Here is a 22,367-nt window from a genome sequence, read left to right on the forward strand (position 1 = left end):
ACAATAATAATAGGGGCTGTGCTCTGTTAACCTCCACACCACCCTTTATTTCGTTGCCACTAGCCACCTGATTGCCAGCTCCTAGGGCCCACGCTAGATCATCTTCTGTTCCGTCCATCCCAGAGGAAAGGACACTGCAGGCATTCAGGACCATATGCCTATTTAAGTGGCATGAATTCAACTCTCCATACCTACCAAATCCCAACACAGGTATCTGGGGACAGCATCACTTCATCTGGAGCTGGGCTGTAGAAACAGTACCATGTCCTAACTCTGGAAGGATCCATCTGTGTTGGGCTTATTGAAAGACCTTACAATATACACGAAGCTGAGCAGACTGTACATTATGGGCCATTTAAAGGATATCCAGTGGTCATTTTCACCACACTCCGCATTTGCCAAAACTGATTTTGGAACTGAATCCTCGTGGAAGATGCAGTGCCAGTGTAAATGCATCTTGTTGAACGAACTGAATGAACGGATGAGTGCCTTTCACTTCCTCTGATAATTCTAGAATTCTCTATTCACTAGGAACCTCATCTTTTCTTCACTTCTCCTCATTCCCATCCCATATTTTTGTTTGTGAAAAAGGAAAAAGTGGGAAAAGAGGTACCAAGTACATATTTTATACTTGATGCCTGGAAATAATAAAATAATAAAGAGTGGTAAAATAAACTCTTACATTGTTGTTTGGTTTCAACACAAGAAGCAACGTGATTTATAAATCTTTTAATATCATTATTGATCCTAATATGAAAAGCGAAAAAATAGGCTAAGCGTTGGTAATACAATTGCAATACAGCCAAAGTTCTTTAATCGGGTGCTTGGCCAAAGGCAAACAAGCAAACAGAAACGCAGTCCTTTTTCTTCTTGCTTTTTTTGGGAATAGGAAAAATGAGGTGAAGCAAGAGCTGGCCCAGTTTGCAGAGACCAAGTCAGCTTTGCCCCGGTCGGGTGGCGTTGGAGACCTCCGCGGGGATGACGGGGTGCCTCACACAATAGCTCAACCTACGAGGCGAGGTCAGTGAGTCACACCTTGGGGCTGTGTCCATGAGTCACCCGCTTCCCAAAGAGGCTTTCTCCAAAAGTGGTGTATTCATAGTGTCCCCTACTTTCCCGCCCCAGGGACAAAACGCTGGTAAATAAACCCCTGCAGGAAGGAACTACGTATATTACAGCCTCACGTGGGCTCACTCTGCACTTCGGGGCTGACAGCAGCTCTGCCTGACTCAGCTTCTGCCTGGGCCGAGCAGGTTCAGGAATGAACTTGCAGAAAAGCTGGTGATCCTCTGTGGATAGGATTCACGTAGATAGATGCCCACAGCTGGCCGCGGCGGAAGTGCCCGCCGACCTTTCACGCTGCTGCGGCTCCTACTGGGGCTAATTTAAACACGTAGAGACTTCTTGGCACTGCTGGGATGGAAGTCGAGGATTAGAGCCTGGTAGTTAAAAATACAATCCCTGCCATTCATTCGGAATTCCAGAGAACTCTGAAATTTTTTGAATTGGCAAGTGAATGGTAGAGACCAGAAGCGTGCACCAAAATAATGCTTCTGGTCTGGTATCATCTTTTATTAGAGGATCCTAAAAAATTCCCTACTTATATATGAGTTATTAGTCCTGTGTCACAGACTGCAGCCATGTCTGATGAGCTGCCGAAGTGAAAATCTGACCGGAACCTTTTAACTATAAATTACCTGTGGTTTCAAAGGATGAACTTTCTCAGCCAACACACTTTTGTTGTGTGAACAGTCACCTTTATTGTACGACATGAGAGAGTCAGTTTTTATAGCTTTCGGACTTAATCTGTGAATGATATGAATGTTTTGCTAATGGATGTGTCCGCTAGGTACATTTGCAGCCTGACTTTTTACCTCTTTGTATCTTCTCTTCTTAGGAATCGGGCTAGCAAGAGGTGGTGATGTTTAAGATTTGGGCAGAACAGAGTAAGAATTGTAACCAATTGTAGTGCTGTGAAAGCTGCTTTGAGACAAAGAATCATCAATTGGGGTGACAATAGGAAGGATGGCAACTTGGGAGGGAGACTGGTGGCTTTAGAAAGAAAATAAAACATTAGCTACGGATCTGTTCAGTTAGGTGGAGAGCCAGCACTTTATTTCCAATTGTCAGTATATTCAGAAGACAAATTCCCGTGAACCAGCTGGGCTGATAGGGTTAAACAGAGGGGAACAATTTACTGATGGCTACTAATCAGATCGGGTTGCCAGTTTAAACGTGGGCTTTGAGCTACCACTGCCGTGGGGCTCGCACTGTGATCAGCTCCCACTTCTCTCTGGGTTTGGTGACAGCAGAGGAACTAAGAAAGAGTGTGCCTCTGGGCCTGGGAGAATTAGTAAGTGTGTATTCCAGCTGTCTTTGTTCTTGTGGTTAAGACCCACCTCTGGTGTCAGTCGGAAGAGCTAAGTATCACTGGCAGAAAACAAAGTGCAACAAAAGGCGCCACTCAGAGGAATGCAAGGTATGAGTAAGATGTGATGTGTCATTTCCTAGGTCTTGAAATTTAAATCAGAACACACTGCCTACATGTTTAATGTGATTGAAACACAGGCAGCATTTATCCCTGAAATACAATATAAAAGTAAACCAGCTTTTAGTGTTTGTATTTTAATTCTAATGGCGGAAGATTTTCAAAACTTTAATGTGAGTCTTGGGCAACTCTTCTTGCCATCTGGTATAGGCTTAAACATTGGCATAATATTTGTTGTCTGCTGACAGTGGTTCCAGTTTACTTGGCAAGCCCTGTCTGGGAAATTATCAACCTCATGCAAATCTGTGTCAGTTTTCATTTTTAACACTGATGAGTTTAATTGAACTGGTTCACAACAAGCTAGCTGCAAAGCTATTTCAGTTAGCAGTTTTTAAGCACATAATCTTCAGTGTATATATACTTTTGTTAGAACATTAAGAGGGTGGTGAATTGGCCTGGTAAGTCAAAAAAAATTGTAATGTCTGATTTTTAAAAGTAAGATGATTTACTTTTGCCCTCGATTGGTCTTGTGAATATTATGGGGGGGTTGCAGGAGTATTGTTTTTCAAGTACCTACAATATGCAGGACACCTTGCTCCACCCCTAGGGTCCTATCTATGATCGAAAGAGCTTATGTTCCATTGGAAGAGAAATATTAACACCCCCCAAACAAGAAAGAATGAGGGGAGAGGTTAAAGAGAAACGGGGATTGGCCAGGGGATGAAGCCAAGCAGCGCTGAGTGTGGACTGAGTTTTGAGCCAGTCAGCCTTGGTTTTATGACCCCAGGTTGCCTCTAAATTCCCATCTCTTTGGTGTGGTTCTCTTTAACCACCTAGCTGGGCCTGGGTGGTAGAAAAGAAGACGCTGCTTCTAAGTCCTGCCCTAATAGCTCTGTTGAGCGTAGGGAGCCCTAAGTAATTTCTGACACTAACTAATGTGAAACTCTAATATATTAGGAGAGGAGAAGGAGGAAAAAGGCCAAACACTTATATTTGGATGAAATCTTTGCCCATAGAAATGAGCAAGCAGCTTATTATGTTGCTACGAACTCTAAATTCTTTCAAAATTAAGCACTTATAATCATTCCTATTTTTATATCTCTGTATGCTTCCAGCAATACAAAATGGATTGCATAGGCCTTCTCTATTTCAGAAAGTCTTTGTTGTGTGGCTTCCTTCCATAAAGTTAGTGTAATAGGTCATGAACTGGAGGGTAAATTCGTCCAAAAACACCAGGCCTTTTCCTGGGCTATAAGAAGTCGGTGGATTCTATTTTTACAGATAAGATTTTATCTTTGCCTTTCATGGTTCTGCTGCCAGTCAGGATTTTATATTTACAAAATGCTTTTCATTTATATGCCTACCAAGTGCACGTGCACAATAGATACACAATCCACACTTGTTGAATAAACTTGAACCAAAGGTTGCCAGCCTTGGGCTGGAGGCTGGAGCTGTCTTCTGGGGATTTATTTGCTGAGGAAGTGAGCAGGGGAAGCCCAGTGAACTGGTCATGACATTGGCAGGTGACTTTGGTGGTTACAGGTTTCCCAGAGCAGACCTTTTTCACCCTTGCAAGGAGGAACCGGAGCACTTGTTCTTTTTTACCTGTCTCACGGATACGGGTGCTGAGACTAGGATGGGTTAAATGGCTTGTCCACGTAGGTCACACAGGGTCAGAGCTACATGAAAACTCAGGTATGTGTGACTCCAAGCCTGTGGTCTTTCCAGAGGCCATAGTGCCTCATGCTGTCTCCCAGTAGGCTGTCAATGGCCAGGGGAGACTAAGGATCCGGGGGTGACTTGGATCCCAGCTGTCCTTGGGATGAGTCTGGAGGTGGGTTAAAGAAGGGATTGTCAGATAGGGAGGGTGGGGAAGGGATGGAGGGCAAGAGGAAAACCTGAGAGACTGGAGAAGCCTGGAGGCCATTGCCCTCATCAAGGTGAAAGGTCATGCAGGGAGCTGGAAGGGAGGAAATAGGAGCTAAATTAACAATCCCCTGGAGGCCGATGGGAGGGGCCAGGCCGATAGGAGAGGGTGGTAATGCTGCCCCTCCCCACTGATTTCCATGACATTCTAACCCCCAACATAGAACTTTCCTAATACATAAAATGACTTTCTCAACTTGTGTCTTTATTGAAGAACACATTAATTCCAGAAGGAAAAATTATTTAACACAGCACAGTTTTCCATAAGCTACCATTTCCAGCCAAATATCTTCTCAGAGAAATGCTGACCTTTGTTGCCCCTGGGCAAAATGCAGGTCCTCAGAGCTGAGGCTCTTTGCCGACCTGGACATCACAGACCCTGATGTGGTTGGAGGTTTGTCCTTTATGAGACTGTGAAGAAAGGCAGCATGGGAAGTAGTGGTCAAAAGGGCCCCCAAAGGAAGAGGGGGCCTGATTATCTTTCTTTCAGGTACCATTTCCGCTGCACACCACCCCAGGCCTCCATGTGAAACCCTTGCAGACATTTTTTTTTTTTTTTTTTTTTTTGCGGTACGCGGGCCTCTCACTGTTGTGGCCTCTCCCGTTGTGGAGCACAGGCTTCGGACGTGCAGGCTGAGCGGCCATGGCTCACGGGCCCAGCCACTCCGCGGCATGTGGGATCCTCCCAGACTGGGGCACGAACCCGCGCCCCCTGCATCGGCAGGCGGACCCTCAACCACTGCGCCATCGGGGAAGCCCTATCGATTTTTTTTTTCTTTTTTCCCTTAAACATTTTCTTGAAGTGGACTCTTTAAGGGAGTGACATCAGGGAGGGGTGGGAGTAGTAGGGAAGTGGGGATTAGTCTAGCTAAACTGTGGGTCCTGGCAAACAGTAAGGCTGCACTGAGAAATACAGGAAAGGAAGTGACTCAGTAGCTCAGAGAAGGAGCAGAGATGAGACAGCAGTATGGAATAGCGGGTGGTTTATCCTACGTTTGGGAATGGGGTGAGGGGAGCTAAGTGATGTGAACAATAAGAGAATTTAGTTTTCAAATCAAACCATGAGCAGTGGATTAAGTTCTTGTGAGCAGTGCCCTTGCTGTTGGCATTCAGACCAGGAGCCGCCCTGGACATCACATAAACTGAGGTTTAGAGCAAAGCTGCCGTGGGGTCGACGGATGTGCAGAGGCTGGGAGTTGGAGTGCTTTTCTTCTCAGAGTTGTTTCAGAGCAATGAGAACTGCTCACGTATGAAAGGCTCCCTCTTGTACTCAAGTCTTTGGGGAATACAGTGAGTGACACTTTTAATTAACAAACCCGCTGGGAACAAAACTCCTTTAAAAGCGTTGGCTGGGTGTGGAGTTTGAAGGGTGGGCTGCGGAGACTCCCACGGTCCTGGGGGAGTTCTGGGGCTTGAAGCCGCGGCTGAGTTGTGCATCTTTGGGGTCGGATCTATCGGAATGAGGGCCAGAGTGTTCCCCCAGAAAGCCCTCACCTCGGTCCCAGGGGATGGAGGCTGGCCAGCCGTGGTGGCAGTCCTCAGGCAAGCTGAGTTCCTCTACCACTTTGGGTGCGGGCCTTTCTGATCTCCCCAGATTTGGGAATTCCAGCCCACTTGTTCAGAATGGGAGGGGAGGGTGGGGGACTGGCATTTGGGAATGCATCATTCGGGTTCCTGTATAGTTCCGACCACTGACAGATAGCTGAGTGTCTGTACACAGCAGCGTCCTTAAATGTCTTCCACTGTACGGTGTATGTCACTGCGTCTCACCGGGGCTGCACGCATGCTGCTTCTACCACAGTATCGATATCCATGGTGCCAGAGGTTCTAAGAAAGGCTCACGAAAGGGAGAAGGATACTTCCCCTCCTGGTACCACAGTGGAAAGTATTTCTGTAGGACATGCCTACCTTGGGAAAACATGTTTTAGTAGTAAGAGTCCTGAAGGAATAGTTAGTCAAAGGGTTTCTTCACTCATTACTTTGCTAAAGGGAGCTTAATTTTGAAATCCTCATCAATTGTTTCCTCACTTGGAAGGCCTGTGACAGACCCCCTGAGGCTGGCTATGAGTCTTCACAGGACCAAAAGTTGACAAAGGATTTTATGCAAGCTTTGAACAGAATTACAATTGTTAAACTTGAAGGTGTAACTAAGACCGTTGTTTCTTCCTTTAGGCTTAGGTAATTGACTTTCATCTCTGTAGTTCAGCCCCCTACCCACCCCCCGCCCCGTTTGTGTTTTTCTTAACAAAATCGTCTTGGTTTTTAATTTTTATTCCTCCCAGTTTATTTTTGATTATTTTTTAAAGACCACTGATGGCTCCTATAGTATGAAACTCAACAGTTAAACTTAATTCTGCCTCCTTTAGGGAAGCTGACTTTTTTTTTTTTTTTAATCATACTCATTTTAAAGGCCTTCTTGGGAAAACATCCAACTTTTCACTCAAGGCAATGAATGAGCTCCCCATGGCAATAACTTCCAGTCTGGGATGAAGAAATCTGAAGAATTTTAGCCGTGGCAGTATTCAGATGTGAGGAAACAGAAGGAAACTAAAAGATAAATACAACTCCAGTGTAGGAGATAGCACTGATTTAGGATTTAGCCTAATGATACTAATAGTGGTTTCCTAAGCTGAGGATTCAAAGGAAGCCATTGTTATTCAAAAGCAAGGTGTGTTTGAAAGGAGCAAGCTCTCTCCTTTTCACGTGGATCCAGAAAGGTCTATAGTGTGTGGGGTTGACATTGCCCTTTGGTTTGGGAGAGACAACCTAGTTACAAGGCTTGGAACAAAGGGCTGACGTTCAGCTTCTGCTATCAAAGTTCGTTGTCCTTGATAAATACAGAAAGATCTCTGATACAGTTCATAAAACAAGAATTGTGGCACCAAATGAATATGCTTATCTTTAAAAGAAAAATGTAATGAACTCTCAAAAAAGAGTTTATGGAGTGGCACAGGGTCTTTAAGGCACCAGAAGTGACTTAAGATGTGGTCTGGAGGGAGGCAGGCAAAGCTAGATGTCCCACCCATCTTTTTTTTTTTTTTTTTTTCTTTTTGGTTACACCGCGAGGCATGTGGGATCTTAGTTCCCCGACCAGGGATCGAACCCATGCCCCCTGCGGTGGAAGCGCAGAGTCGTAACCACTGGACCACCAGGGAAGTCCCCCATCCATCTTTCTACAGACACATCGGAAACTCTGGGTAGAAGCTGATGCCATGCTCGTTTCTCTGAGATTAAGTTGTAATAACACACCCTGGAAGTTGTATATGACCAAAAGTCCAATCGCGTCTCCTCCCTCAGAAACCTCTATGCCTCCGCATCTGGGTTTCTCCATAATCTGGCCTTATTTCCTACTGCCCTGTCCTCCAGCTACACAGTTGGTATCTTGCATGGTAGAACATAAACTTCTTGAGGTTTTATGTATTACCTATGTGGACCTCACAGTGTCTTACCCTTTGTAAGAGCTCGGCAACGTGATGTTTATGAGTTTGGTTTCAAGAGCCCTGTCTTTGGCTGAGGACAGGTGGAGGCATCCTCATTATGTCAATTATATGAGCTGGGAGAGTGTGGGAGGGCAGACGGGCAGGAGCGCAAGGTCCGGCTTTGGGAGAGGAGTTTGCACTGTGGTATCGCAGTGCTTGAATGGCAGTGAGCACAGGGCACTGGAGAACATAGGCTCCTTGGACCGTGGGGAGGAACGCTGGGGCTTGTCCATCCCTGGTAAGGCAGAAAATCCTTAAGAGGGTGTTTGCACCTAGGGGCAGCTGGTCAGCTAAGTCATGGACTTATGTTCAGAGAGTCCCCTGCAAAATCCCCAATGTGGCCCAACTTGGATGGAGGGTAAGTGGGCAAGCCTGACCTTGGCTGAAAACAAACAATGTGTCAACCTCCTATAAGCAGGTCCTAGGGCAAGAAGAGCCAGCATCGTTTAACTGTTGTGTTGTTACTGGTGATGATGACATTGATAACGCTAACAATGAAAGAGATAATTGTTTTCCTTCTTTTAGTCACATAGAAAAAATCACCACATGGCAAGACCCTAGGAAGGCGATGAATCAGCCCCTGAATCATATGAACCTCCACCCAGCTGCCACTTCCACACCAGCGCCCCAGAGGTCCATGGCCGTGTCTCAGCCGAATCTCGGTAAGCTTTGACCGGAGCTGGATAAACAAGCATTCGACCGAGGGCCTCGAGAGCTCAGAAGCAGCTCTGGTTGCCTCAGTGCCTACTCACACGCCCAGATAGTATCTTCTCCTCCCTCTTGGCTGCATTACCCTTTCACTGCCCTTGCCTTCTTTTCTTGGCCTCTTGGCTACACAGTTCATGACACTGCTACCAGGGTTTACACTACAGCTCCAGCATCCCCTCCAGTTGTATTTAGCGAAGTTCTTTGAAAACTCACTTAGGCGTTCTGTCTTCATCCAGACGAAGGCAAGAAGGGCCCCTTTCTGTGAATTTGGTCCCTGAAGACTGCCAAAGTGTACAGTTCTGGCCTCAGATCTCTTTGCTCAGCCCCACCCCCCAACAATGTGTGATTAACACCAGACTAGGTGTTTTCTTGCCCTATCTCATTCAATCCTCACAAAAACCCTACAAGAAGTGACAGTATTCCCATTTTATAGATGCAGAAGCTTTCCCAAGTCCGAGCTTGTGGGCTAGTAGAGCCAGAGTTGGAACTGAGGTTGGGGAATGCATTCAACCCTTACATAATCTGCGGGTGGCTTCTCCCCACACCTGCCCTAGGATAGGACGGCGCACATTTCACTTCATTTTGAATAAGTGTGATTTTAAACTTGAGATTCGTTTCTGCTAATTGCCTTTACTTCAGAAGAAATACAATTCTGCCCACTGGAGAGAATCAGATGTGAACGAATACACTCCTGCAGCAGAACCAGTCAGCTTTTGTTAGTCATCCTCTCCCACCCCCAAAGGCTAAAAATAAGAGGGCCAATTTTGAAGTTCTTAAAAAGATGGTGCTGTTTTCAGGTAATGTTTCCATTTAAGATCAGATATCCAGATACTGCTTTATACACAGAACAGAATTTTAGAGAATGAAAAGAATCTCCTGTTGGATTTTCAGGAATGAACAGGATAAAAATGGAAGCAGTTTCCTGGACACCCTTCCTTTATAACTGTGGTTTAGCCATGGTGAGTATGGACCCAAGGAGACCTGAGTCAGTATATTCAAGTAAATATATTGTCCCTTCTTCCAGGAAGTCTGGATCTACCATTTTAAAGCTTGCAGATGTAAAATATATACAAAAAGCAAATGACTCAGAACAACCTCTGTTGTGTTTCGTATCTAAAGGGTAGATCAAGGAAAATGGTGCCACTGCTTCTACGAGCAGTGAGTCACTTGTCCCCAGTACATAAGAGGTCAAGTAGAAAGCAGATGCGAGTGTAGCAAGGAAACCACAAATCAGGTAGCATTAGACTAGTTTCTTTAGCCATTTAATTTTTATTAATTTATTTAATTTTTAGGTAGCATTAGACTAGGGTTTCTTTAGCCATTTAATTTTTATTAAAAGTTCTAAAAGCTGATTATTAAATTATTAATGTTAACTTTATAATCTATTATAATTGGAAAGGATCTTTCATGGACCTGGTTAAAAAAATTCAAACACGTTTTTCAAAGGGGTGTTCAAAAAGTAAGTCTTCCTCTGACACCCATGCCTCAGTCCCTTGTATGTTGCCTGGAGTCAATCAGTGTTTCCAGTTATGTGTATGTTTCTTCACATAAATTGCTAGCACGTTATACCCACTGTTCTGCACCTTGCCTTTTTTTGTTTTTTGCTCATAATATATTTATTTATTAACATCTTTATTGGAGTATAATTGCTTTACAATGTTGAGTTAGTTTCTGCTGTATAACAAAGTGAATCAGCTATATGTATACATATATCCCCATATGCCCTCCCTGTTGTGTCTCCCTCCCATCCTGCACCTTGCTTTTTTTCTACTTCTATATCCATATACGCAAAGCTGCCTCATTTTTTTTTTTAATTGCCGAGTGGTCCAACATGTTGATATGCTATAATTATTTAACTAGCCTCCATCTGATGGGTATTTGGGTTTAGTGTGTTGTTAGTGCACCCAGTATTGGAGTGAAGATCCTTGTTTGTGCTGTTTCATGTACTTTCCTTAATTTTACAAAATTGCACAACGATTAGGAAGTGGACTAAATTAGAAGGACTTCGAATGCTAAAAGCTTAATACTGAAGGCACATGTGAGTGTACCCTCCCCCCATCCCCCCACGCACTAAAAGCCCAATTGCTGGTAAAGTTTATCTAAAGAAATTGTAATCTGAATGTCTGAAACAAGTTTACCTGTGGCTGAATAAAATACCTTTTTCCAGATTTCTAATAAATCGGGGCAGTACATTTCTCAAGACACACATTCTGGGGTTTTTCCAATAATATTTGAATATTTGCCCATTACAAAATGCGTTGCTAGCCTCTCGAGAATCACAGATGTGTCCCAAGTTTGGAAATATAACGGGGAATGCAAAGTAAGCTCCAAAGACTGGGGGTAATTTAGAGAGTCACAATATGGTCCTAATAATAAATGATTTACTCAGAGTATTTTATTTAAAGCTATAGCTCTGCCTGTAGTTTATACTCTTTATTATCAACCTTTAAAAATAGAAAGAGCAGATCTTTCTACTTTTTTTTTTTTGAGGTTTAGTATGTGGTATTTTATTTTCATTATTTTAGAAATAATAGGTGTACATCTGTGTTTACATATATTATACCTATGTCATACATTAGCATATATATGTAAACATATAAAGTCAATATTTGGAATATGATTCAAAACTTCTATGTCGGTTTTACATCAACTGCATTTTTTTTTCTTTTTACCTTTTAACCAGAGAAGATCCTTCTCCTCCTCCTACTTCTTCTTAACCCTAGAATTTTGGTCTTTTCAATGGCATACATCTGACAAATAAGTGAACTTAGGTGATGTGTCCCCTTCACTGATAGATATTTATGTACAAGTGAAAATGATGTCAAAATGCAATGAACATTACTGTCAGGTGATAGAATTAGTAATAAGCTAATTTTATGTATTTCTGGAACTATGATATAATCAGTGACATAGCAAAACACATTCAGCAATAAATCTCCTTATATTGTGATTCTGTGTTTTTCTGTGTGTTAGTGATGGACTTGGGAGTCGGACTGTCAGACTTTGAATCTCAGCTCTGCTTATTGGTGACTCTGTTAGGTCACTTAATTGTGCCTCAGTTTCTCCATATGTAAAATGAGGATTATATTTATAGTGTGAGGAGGTTGTATGAGTTTATAAGTAAAGTGCATAGATCCATGCCTGGCACGTAATGAAATGTTATGTCATCATTGTTCTTTGTGGAAAGAAAAGTTTTATTTAACTATAGAATGTTAGATTTGAAGACAATTTCATTGTTCATCTTAAAAGCTCTCATAAAAAAATATTTATTTTAGGCTGGTTAGTGTGCAAAGAGCTTTAAATTAGGAACTCTGTATTTTTTACTTTCAGTGAGGATAGCGCCCCCTGGTGGAAATGTTTCAGTCCTCCCGGTCCCCCCCCCAACCCCCGAGAAACTTATTGTCAGTGGATATCTTATTTTTTCAATAGCTCTATTCCTGAAATGTGGGTTGTAAGGCAACCCATATTTTAATTGGGAGAGAAGAGATCCATCACTCAAAGGCATCCTGGAGTGAGTGACTTTGTGAAAGTCATTTTGTGAGTGACTTCGTGAGCATACTTTTGTCGGGCTGCCTCAGAATCCAGTGAAAAGGCATCTATCTCTTGGTAGGATGGCAGGTTGGCTGTGTATCTAAACTCACTCGCTTTTCAAATGCTGAAGTAAAACGAAACAGATTCTCAAGGGGTATTTCAAATAGCTCTCTCCAGCTTGGTCTAATTTTTTTATTTATTTTATTATTATTATTATTTTTTTGCGGTATGCGGGCCTCTCACTGTTGCGGTCTCTCCCGTTGCGGAGCACAGGCTCCGGACGCGCAGGCTCAGCGGCCATGGCTCACGGGCCCAGCCGCTCCGCGGCATGTGGGATCTTCCCAGACCGGGGCACGAACCCGTGTCCCCCGCACCGGCAGGCAAACTCCCAACCACCGCGCCACCAGGGAAGCCCCCAGCTTGGTCTAATTTTTAACTGAAATTTTTGTTTTTGTATTTACCAAATCGGGTTGTCTGTCAGGTTTTATCCAATCTGATTCTGTTTGAGCAGATTGGTCCCCTTTGCGTCTGAGTCCCCGGAGATACCCAGTGAATGGAAGAAGAAAGGAAGGTTTTGGAGAACTTTAGATAGCGAAGAGGAGAGATTACCACTGGGTGGAGGCCGTATCACTTGGGGGCTGACAACTTGTTTGAAATCCTCACTGTTATGTAACACAGTGAAGGGGGAAAACTACTATAAGTGTGAAAGTTGATTTTTTTGCATGACACAAACCAGGTGGGATCTCATATCTTTTAAGTGGGTTGTTGGTATGATTAATTACTTTTAATAGCCACTAAATTTTATTGAAGGAGGGGAAAAAATGAAACAAACAGGAAAAAAAAAAAGGACTCTACACAGCCCGTATTATAATACATAAAACAATGGGCTCGGGGCAAATGGAACCTGCTAAGGAAACCAGTTAGGTTGTTAGGGCGGTAATGCGGGTGGTGTGGTGGGCAGGGACCTCTTTGTATAGTGGTTAATGGGAAGACCTGGAGTCAGAACTGAGTTTCTCTTGGGTTAGACATTTACTAGTTTCGTTTGTTATCTAACCTGGGTCTCATTTTCCTTATCTGTAATATGGTGATAATGATAGTCTCTTCCCCATAAAAGTTTTGAGTATTTAGGTATTCCATGCCTTGGTAGCTGGCATAGAGAAAGCTCCCCAAGAAATATATTGTTGTAACTATTATTATGAGCTAGTAGCCTGTTTTTTCCTCACTTTTCTGGCCTGTGTAGCCAGAGGAAGAGCCTGTGGTGTATGCGATAGAAAGCCATCCTCTTCCTTCTCCCTCAGGAAAAGCCAACCTCAGTTCCTGCAGCTTTGATCTTTTGGACACTTTTGCTTACACGTTGCGAAACTAATCTTGAACCCCAGGCAGCGACTGTGAGAAACACGCTGGAGCCCGGGCTCATTCATGAGCAGATGAGCAGAGGCAGTTTGGGAAGGGCAGGTTCACTTCGAGCCCCACATAAAGAAACTTCTCCTTCTGCAAGTGTGATGGTGTCAAGGTCTTCCTATCTCTCAGCACACGAGGACTGAACTCGTACAGTAACTTAAAATCTCCCCATATTTTAAAATGTCTTTGCAGAGAGAAAGTGACAGGCAGTTTTGCCTTTTTGGTGATAGCCCTAGTGATCGTCAACCATGGTGTGCTGGCCTCCTGTCACACATTAATGGACCTCCTTGTTGGAATGAGACCCTGACCTGGGGTGCCAGTATCCTCCCAGACAGGACAGGAAAAATAAAGACTGTATAACAACTTCACCAGACTGCCAGCCCTAGCCAGTTGAGAAACCGCTGGTAAAGTGCAGTCAGAGTGTATTTTTAATGCTATAGGAATCTTTTAAATATCACACACTCCCCCTTTGAAGATGCGCCATCCACCAGGCCAGAGTTTGTCCTCCAGGTCTATCTTGATCTGTATTTCAAATTGTAAACACGTGTGGTTTTCTTGCTTTTTTTTTTTTTTTGCAGGGTATGCTTTTCAAGACAAGATGGAAAATCTAGTCTCTGCTCAGTTTGCAAAGTTGGCTCCTTTGTCCCTCTAGGAAGTGTACAAAGGCACTTGAAGACATTTTATCAAAAGCAAATAAAATAGCTAAGGGACACCGCAGCCTAGTGTTGCTGAAAGCATGTAGAGAGGTATCCTGAAAGTTTGCTGAAAGTTAGATTTATACGTAGGCTATCTTATTTTTGTCTTTTTCCGGTAGTTTTCTTCTAATCAAATTTATGTAGTGAGTTTATGGCAGACACATCTGGCTACTGTGATTTTTCCAGCTCTGATGTTCTCACTACTTTTTGAACTTTGCAGTTTCCGCAGCATGAATTAGCCTAACGCACACAAGCACATACACACACAAACCCAAAGACAACTGAAAAACCTCCACCCTTAAGGGGGAGGGTGGTGGTGATGGGGCGCTGGTAAGAGTGCTGTGGTGGGAAGTGGGTCTTTACGGAAGGGAAGGAAGACTGGTGGGCACAGGGAAAGGGGAAGGGGTTCTGGTTACAATGTTTTTTGGTTTTTTCTTGATTAAAAAAAGAGAGAGCAGTTTTCTAAATGCTGTAGAAAATCAATATTATTTGCTTAGAGAGATTTGGAGGAATCCATCAATTGTCAGAATTTAGTCTGTCGGCATTATTGAAGACCACTCTTCAGCATTTCCCAAAGGAGATTCATTACAGTTCCTACCTTTTAAGGCTTTTAAAGATTATGTGAAATGGGGGCCAAACACAAATAATTAAGTCAACTGATTCAATTCTTCTTGTGCAATAAAGTGGTACGTAATAGTCGATAAAGAAACAAACCTTGGGCTTCCCTGGTGGCGCAGTGGTTGAGAGTCCGCCTGCCGATGCAGGGGACACGGGTTCATGCCCCGGTCCAGGAAGATCCCACATGCCGCAGAGCGGCTGGGCCCGTGAGCCATGGCCGCTGGGCCTGCACATCTGGAGCCTGTGCCCCGCAACGGGAGAGGCCACAACAGTGAGAGGCCCGCGTACCGCAAAAAAAAAAAAAAAGAAAAAAAGAAACCAACCTTGTGTTTTCTTGAATCTCTCATCTATATCGGTATTCGTTCATCTGCATATGCATTAAGATTATGTGATGAAGACTTATAGATTTTATTACACAAAATTTAGAAATTTAGGTAGCAAATCTCTTTGATAAGAAGTCTTAAGAGCCATGAAAAATGTTTGATGCCAAAATTTTCCGAAGAAAATATCCCCCAAGGTACGATTCCCAAGTAGTTGCTAGATGAACACTTCGGAAAACTGTACACAAAGATGCTTCCCCCCCCATTAAACGCCTGCAATATGAAAATAAATATATTTGTAACTAAGAGTAGCTATAGGACTATATGGCACATGGAAAACTTTATTATATCAGTCTGATTTGATAAAGCAGGCAAAATTGTTTATACTAGGATTATAATTTTGTTTTTTAAAAAAGACTTTGTTTAGATTTTCTTTTCCCACAAAGACAATGCTCTCCACCTGTGTATTTCTAGCCCATGGCCAAGTGCAGTATGCATCACAGGTGCACCACTTAGCAGAATAAATGTATTGAGTAAATCAATTATGTATTTTTAGATGTTCATAGTGATTATAGTAAGGCTTTTGAATTGGGGGTGGTCCCCTTAATTTTCTCTGTAATATGGTGATATTCGTTTTATAATAGCCAAAAGAAAAAAAAAAGGAGAGCCATTTGGTTGGTGTCTTGAGCTTTTTATGGTGGGAGAGGAGGATGGGGTGTAGGGAAGAAGGCTCTAGGCCCAGTGTGCAATAGAGACAGAACCATGAATCGTCAAGCTTCTGCAGCCGAGTCTACCTGTGGCAAACAAGTCATTCCCTGGTCTCTAAGATCCGTGTTTCTTCAAGTGGAGGCCCAGGTCTAGCATGGGTCGGATTCCTTGGGCCATTTGTTACACATACATCTTCAGAGTCCAGTAGGAGCCTGATTGCTGCCCAAAGAACAGTCATGTGCAGCTGCTGGGAGAAATACTGCCTGGACCCCACCCCTGCGAAATCCTGTCTCAGACCATGTAGGGTGGAGTCTAGGAATGGGTGCTGTTTTCAAGTGCTCAGATACCTCTGGTCACCAGCCAAGTGCAGGAACAGCCATGGAACTCTGTGCCTTAGCACAGAGATTGGAAACTGCCATCAGAACAACTGGCAAAAACGCACTCAGAGATCCAGTCTTTAACTTGAGTTACCTGAAAAGAATGCCGAGTGTGCTCACCAACTTCTTTTTTTTTAATTGAGGTGTAGTTGATGTATAATGTTGTCTAAGTTTCAGGTGTACAACAGTTACTCACAATTTTTAAAGATTATACTCCATTTATAGTTATTTTAAAATATTGGCTCTATTCCCTGTGTTGTACAGTACATCTTTGTTCCTTATATATTGTATACAGAGTCGTTTGTACCTTTTAATCCCCTACCCCTATCTTGCCCGTACCCGCTTCCCGCTCCCCACTGTTTGTTCTCTGTATCTGTGAGTCCTGTTTCTGTTTTGTTATATACATTCATTTGTTTTATTTTGTAGATTCCATGTATAAGTGATAACATATAATGTTTATCTTTCTCTGTCTGACTTATTTCACCAACTTTTAACTGTGATTTTTGCCTGAAATAGACGTTTATGGTGACATTGGCATTTGTCACTTTGGCACTTGGTGTCAGTGCACACATGAGCTTTGGGTATGTGAATGCTGAAGCCACTTTCCAGAGAGTTCTGACCCTAGTCATACCAAGTAAACTTCAAAAACCAGGGGAGACGTTGCAGTTTGGCAACTAGATTATTGAAGTGCATTGTCTAAATTCATAGGGTCAGTGTATAAGCCCATCTTGAACTTTACTAGCTGAGAGCTGACCAAAGAGTCAGGCCTCTGCAAGCTTAAAGCCCTGAAAAATTCTGGAGGGCACCCCATACCCCAAAGAAGCACAGAGTCTCTTAGGAAAGAGGTAAAGGCCAGGTCAAGCTTTTCCTCAGTCCCTTCTTTGTGGGCACGACCTTCATTTACTTATTTATTTTTAATGGAGTCTAATCTCTTCACTAAGCTGCGAGCCTCTGTTTCAAGAGTTTTAAAAATAATTGGGACAGTTTTAGTACTATCTGCTGGCTGACTTCCAGTAGTTTGTCCCCAGGAACTTCCTTGCTGTGGAGAATGTTGCCCAGTTACAGTTTTAGGCAGAGGGATTCTGGGATGGCTTGTCCTTTGGCCACTTGTTCCAAATTGATAAGTGTTGAGTGACATTTGGACACTTTTCTTTGATCTCCTTTTTGGGGCCCCTGGTGATGTTGTCCCCACCTGATCATCACCTCCCCCACCCTGTATCAACTGCAAGATTGATTTCTTCTTCCTTTCTGGAAGTCTAAATTTATTCCCGGGGTGTTTTGCAGTTGCTGGTGGTCAGGAACAGCTGTTCTGCCACGCTTGACTCTGGATAATTCTCTGTGTTGAAGTCAGCAAAATAATACCATAAGAGAAGCCAGGAAAACAAAAGCCTTCATGGTCTTTTCTCATTACGAGCACTGAAGAGAGGAAGATCAGCCATCTCCCTGGTTTAAAAAAAAATAACAAAATGCAGGAAAAATTAAGATTCGAAAACATATTTGAGGCAGCAAGATTCAAGAATGTTATTTTCGGGGCTTCCCTGGTGGCGCAGTGGTTGAGAGTCCGCCTGCCGATGCACGGGTTCGTGCCCCGGTCCGGGAAGACCCCACATGCCGCGGAGCGGCTGGGCCCGTGAGCCATGGCCGCTGAGCCTGCGCGTCCGGAGCCTGTGCTCCGCAACGGGAAAGGCCACAACAGTGAGAGGCCCGCGTACCGCAAAAAAAAAAAGAATGTTATTTTCCTCCCGTGTTATATAATTACTACTTGGTCATTGTAGACAATACTGATCAGCAAAAAATGAGAAAATAAAAAACACTGTAATCTGACAATTCAAAATCACACTAACATTGTCTCGTATTTGTCTTTTTTCAATACAAATGTAAACAAAAGACGTTGGAGAATCCTCTACGTTCTTTTTTGTAGCCTGCTTTTTTCACTTAATGTATCATGAGCATCTTTCTGTTTCAGTAGATATTTTCTGATTAGCTGTTTTTATTGGAAAAGTAACACAAACATGGTGAAATATTCAAACAGTCGTAAAGAGCATTCAAGACAAGTAAGTCTCCTTCACACCAGGACCCCCTGCCCTTCTCTTCTCCCCAGGGAAACCACTACTCCCAGTTTCCTCAGTACAGCCTTCCCTCTTCCCCCGGTAACCACGGGGGATTGGTTCCAGGACCCCCACGATACCAAAATCCGAGGATGCTTAAGTCCCTTGCATAAAATGGCGCAGTGCAGTCCGCCGTCTGTATCCGTGGTTCCGCATCTGCAGATTCAGTTTCTATCCACAGTTGGTTGCATCCGTGGATGTGGAACCTGCAGTTACAGAGGGCCATCTGTATTCCAGAAATACTCGACATACAAAGGTGTGGTTGGATGTATGTGCCTTTTTAGAACTTAACATATCTTAGAGAGCTCCCTAAATTAGCACTTATAGATTTATTCTTTTTTAGCAGTAAATAATATTCCACTCTACTGATGAACCATAATTATTCAACCGGTCCCCTAGGATGGATATTTAGGTTCTTTGCTGATTGTTTGCTATTATTAAACAATGCCACAATGTGTGTCCCTGTATGTAAATCCTTGTGCCGTATTCTGTTTATGTATAGGATAATTTTGCAGAGGTGGAATTCCTGGGTCAAAGGTTATGTGCATTTAAAGTTGTAATAGATGTTCCACTTCCCTCCAAAAATGTTACACCAATTTACGCTCCTGCCAACAGTGTACGAAAGTGTTTCTTTCTCCCTGGCCAATATTATTCTTACTCTGGCCAATAATGTTCATTATCAAACATTTTAGTCTTTATAATTCTGATAGGTACAAACTAGATTCTCATTGTTTAGTTTGTACATGTATTTAAGTTATGAATGGACTTGGGCATATTTCTCTCTATACACCATTACATCATGTTAATGACTGTACCATATACCATTGTGTGACTCTACCATAATTTATTTAACCAGTTCTTTTATTGAGGGACGTATAGATTAGTTCTATTTTTTATTATTATAAATGATATTGCGGTAAATATTCTTGTACATAAATTTTTGTGCCTTCCTTAATTTCCTCATTTTTTCCAGTTTCTTTGGAAAGTTAATTTGTTAGGAAAGTATGAGAATTCCTTTAAAAAAAAATACAATTTTGACCTGGTTTACTTTCATCGAACTAAGTAAGTAGTTGTCTGCATGTCCACTGTGTGTGTTGGGGAGGATTTGTTTGGGCTGCTACTTTCTTTTACAAAAATATGATTTAAGGTTGCCACAAAAAGTGTATTTTTAGCCAGGCACCTTGCTTTCCCACTAGCTCTGGTTTTCAGCTTGCATATCCATATGTTTTTGACTAAAGCCATAAATGGAAGTTTCATTTGAAGTTTGCTTCCCAGTACATGTCATGCATTTCATTCCATATTATTTTCGTCCTTTTCCTTTCCAGTATTATATTTCTCAGGCACCAGTGAAGAGTGAGTTTTCAGTTTTGCCAAGAGTTAAATATTTGCAGAGATGGAAAAAAAATAAAGTAAAAAAAAAAAAAAAGGAAAATTAATGTGGCTGATTTAGTCCTGGCTCACAAGACTTTCATATAGCTGCTTCAAAGCTTACATTTTAAATATCAAGAAAAATATTCTGTTTTCACTCTTATCAAATGCCATAATGCCTGAATTAATTAGAATGGAGCTATCATTTCTCCCCAAATGGAATTGGATCATCCCATCCTAGCAAAATGAATGCTCAGGGCAGCTGCAAATGAAAGTTCCTTCTCCAGCCTCCACTCTGCGCTTCTTAGCTTGTCCAGTTTTCCTTTTATCGAGAAGGCCAACGTGGAACAGTTTCTTCACCTCTGATCCTGGGAAGTGAGGGCCTTTCATCCCAGGGCCTCAAGCTTTATAGTCAGCTAACTCTTGGAGCCCAGGTTCTACCCAAGAAAACTTGTAATTGTTTAGTTCAGCGTCTTGTTGTTAGCTACAGTTTTCCAGAGCTGTTTCTTCTGAAAGACCAGTCCCATAGGATACCGCTTTGTCCTGTCTTTCCAGGCTCTCTATTTTTTAAAAATGAGATTTTTTTTCTCTTTTAAAAAAATTGAGATGTAATTGACATAAACAGTATATTAGTTTCAGGTGCACAGCACAGTGATTTGATACGTGTATATGTTGTGCAGTAGTCATGACAATAAATCCTTTTTTTTTGGCCGTGTCACACGGCGTGTGGGATCTTAGTTCCCCTACCAGGGATGGAACCCGCACCCCTTGCATTGGAAGCGCAGAGTCTTAACCACTGGACCGCCAGGGAGGTTCTGCGACAGTAAATCTAATTAACATCCATCACCACACATAGTTTTTTCTTTTTCTTGTGATGTGTCGACTGAAAAAAAATCGCACAACCTAAAAGCTGAGAATTATGTTTTATTCGGGGACCTTACTGAAGACTGTAGCCCAGGAGACAGCCCCTCAGATAGCTCTGAGGGGCTGTTCTGAAGAGGTAAGGGAGGTGCCGTGATATATAGGAGTTTTTGCTGAAAAAAAAAATAGTCGCACATCAAAAGATTACTACTAATCGTAAAAAACAGACATCTCAAGTTAATGACTTTAGTGCTTTTCTATGTATGGGAAGATGCAGGAGTCTGGACTCGTTGAAATTACTCCTTTGATTTACATGTTGATTATCTAGGGCCAGCATCCTTTTTTCCTCCATCCTCAGTGCTCCTCAGGACTCACCACTGGGGTCGGCTGCTGGCTTGATGGCGGGAACCACTCTTTGTTTACTGAAATGGCAGCCACAAGTATTTTTGTCCACAAATAACAGTTGGGGTCGGGGATGGAGGTGGCGAGGCTGGGAGAAATGGTGAGTGTCAGGTATCAGGATCATGAAGCACCTGTTACAATTAGGGTTCTCTCCCTCCAAACCCCAGTCAGTTCTCAAAACCACTGAGCAGTAGCAGTTTCCTCGAAGAGAAATAACATCGCTGCACAACGGCCCGTGTACCACACGGTTTGTCTGGACTCTGCCAGGCTGAGAATTTTCAATCTCCAGGGAGTTTAGGGTGTGTTTAGAGGAAGTTTTTTTCTTTGCTGTAATATGTCACCTTTTCGAAATAATCTAAAACTTACAGAAGAGTTTCAAATATAGTACAAGGAACTCCCACATACCCTTTGCCCAGATTTGCCTTTGTTAATTGTTTATGATTTGCCTCATTTGCTTATCTCTCTTTTTCCATATGAAGATGTATTATATATATATATATATATATTTTTTTTTTTCCTGAACTCTTCAGGACTAAGTTGGAGATGTAATGCCCTTTTCCCTGTAAATACTTCAGATCATATTTTCTAAAAGGATGTGTTCTTACTTAAGCAGAGTACAGGAATACCTCATATTAACTGGGCCTCACTTTTGTGCTTCACAGATCCTGCATTTTTTTACAAATTGAAGGTTTGTGGCAACCTTGCATCACACAAATCTATCAGCACCATTTTCCCAGCAGCATTTGTTCACTGTGTCTCTGTGTCACATTTTGGGAATTCGTGCAATATTTCAAACATTTTCATTATTATTATATTTGTTATTGTGATCTGTGATCAGTGTACTTTGATTACTAATGCCAAGAGATTGACTCACTAAAGGCTCAGATGAGGGTTAGCATGTTTTAACAATAAAGTACCTTTTAATTAAGGTATGTACTTTTTTTAGACATAATGCCATTGCATTATATATATTGTCTATTTGTGTGTGTGTATATATAATAAACTTAATAGACTACAGTATAGTATAAGCATAACTTTTTTTTTTTTGCGGTACACGGGCCTCTCACTGTTGTGACCCCTCCCGCTGCGGAGCACTGGCTCCGGACACGCAGGCCCAGCGGCCACGGCTCACGGGCCCAGCCGCTCCGTGGCATGTGGGATCCTCCCGGACCAGGGCACGAACCCATGTCCCCTGCATTGGCAGGCGGACTCTCCACCACTGCGCCACCAGGGAAGCCCCAAAAGCATAACTTTTATATGCACTGTGAAACCAAAAAAATTTGTATGCCTTGCTTTTTTGCAGTGGTCTGGAAACGAACCCTCAATATCTCTGAGGTATGCCTGTATGGTATGAAAATCACAAAATTCAACATTGGT

General features: G+C 42.7%; 1 protein-coding gene across 3 annotated transcripts in view; it reads left to right on the plus strand.

Annotated features, from left to right (window-relative positions):
• WWTR1 (WW domain containing transcription regulator 1) overlaps positions 1-22,367 on the plus strand; it is a 203,971-nt gene that overhangs the window by 142,847 nt on the left and 38,757 nt on the right. For all 3 annotated transcript variants that reach the window (XM_067737523.1, XM_067737524.1, XM_067737525.1), the window contains one exon: positions 8,419-8,555. In XM_067737523.1, the coding sequence (XP_067593624.1) occupies positions 8,419-8,555 (137 nt within the window). The remainder of the gene's footprint in view (positions 1-8,418; positions 8,556-22,367) is intronic.

The sequence above is a fragment of the Pseudorca crassidens genome, chromosome 5 (genome assembly GCF_039906515.1).
Source record: "Pseudorca crassidens isolate mPseCra1 chromosome 5, mPseCra1.hap1, whole genome shotgun sequence".
Lineage (NCBI taxonomy): Eukaryota > Metazoa > Chordata > Mammalia > Artiodactyla > Delphinidae > Pseudorca > Pseudorca crassidens.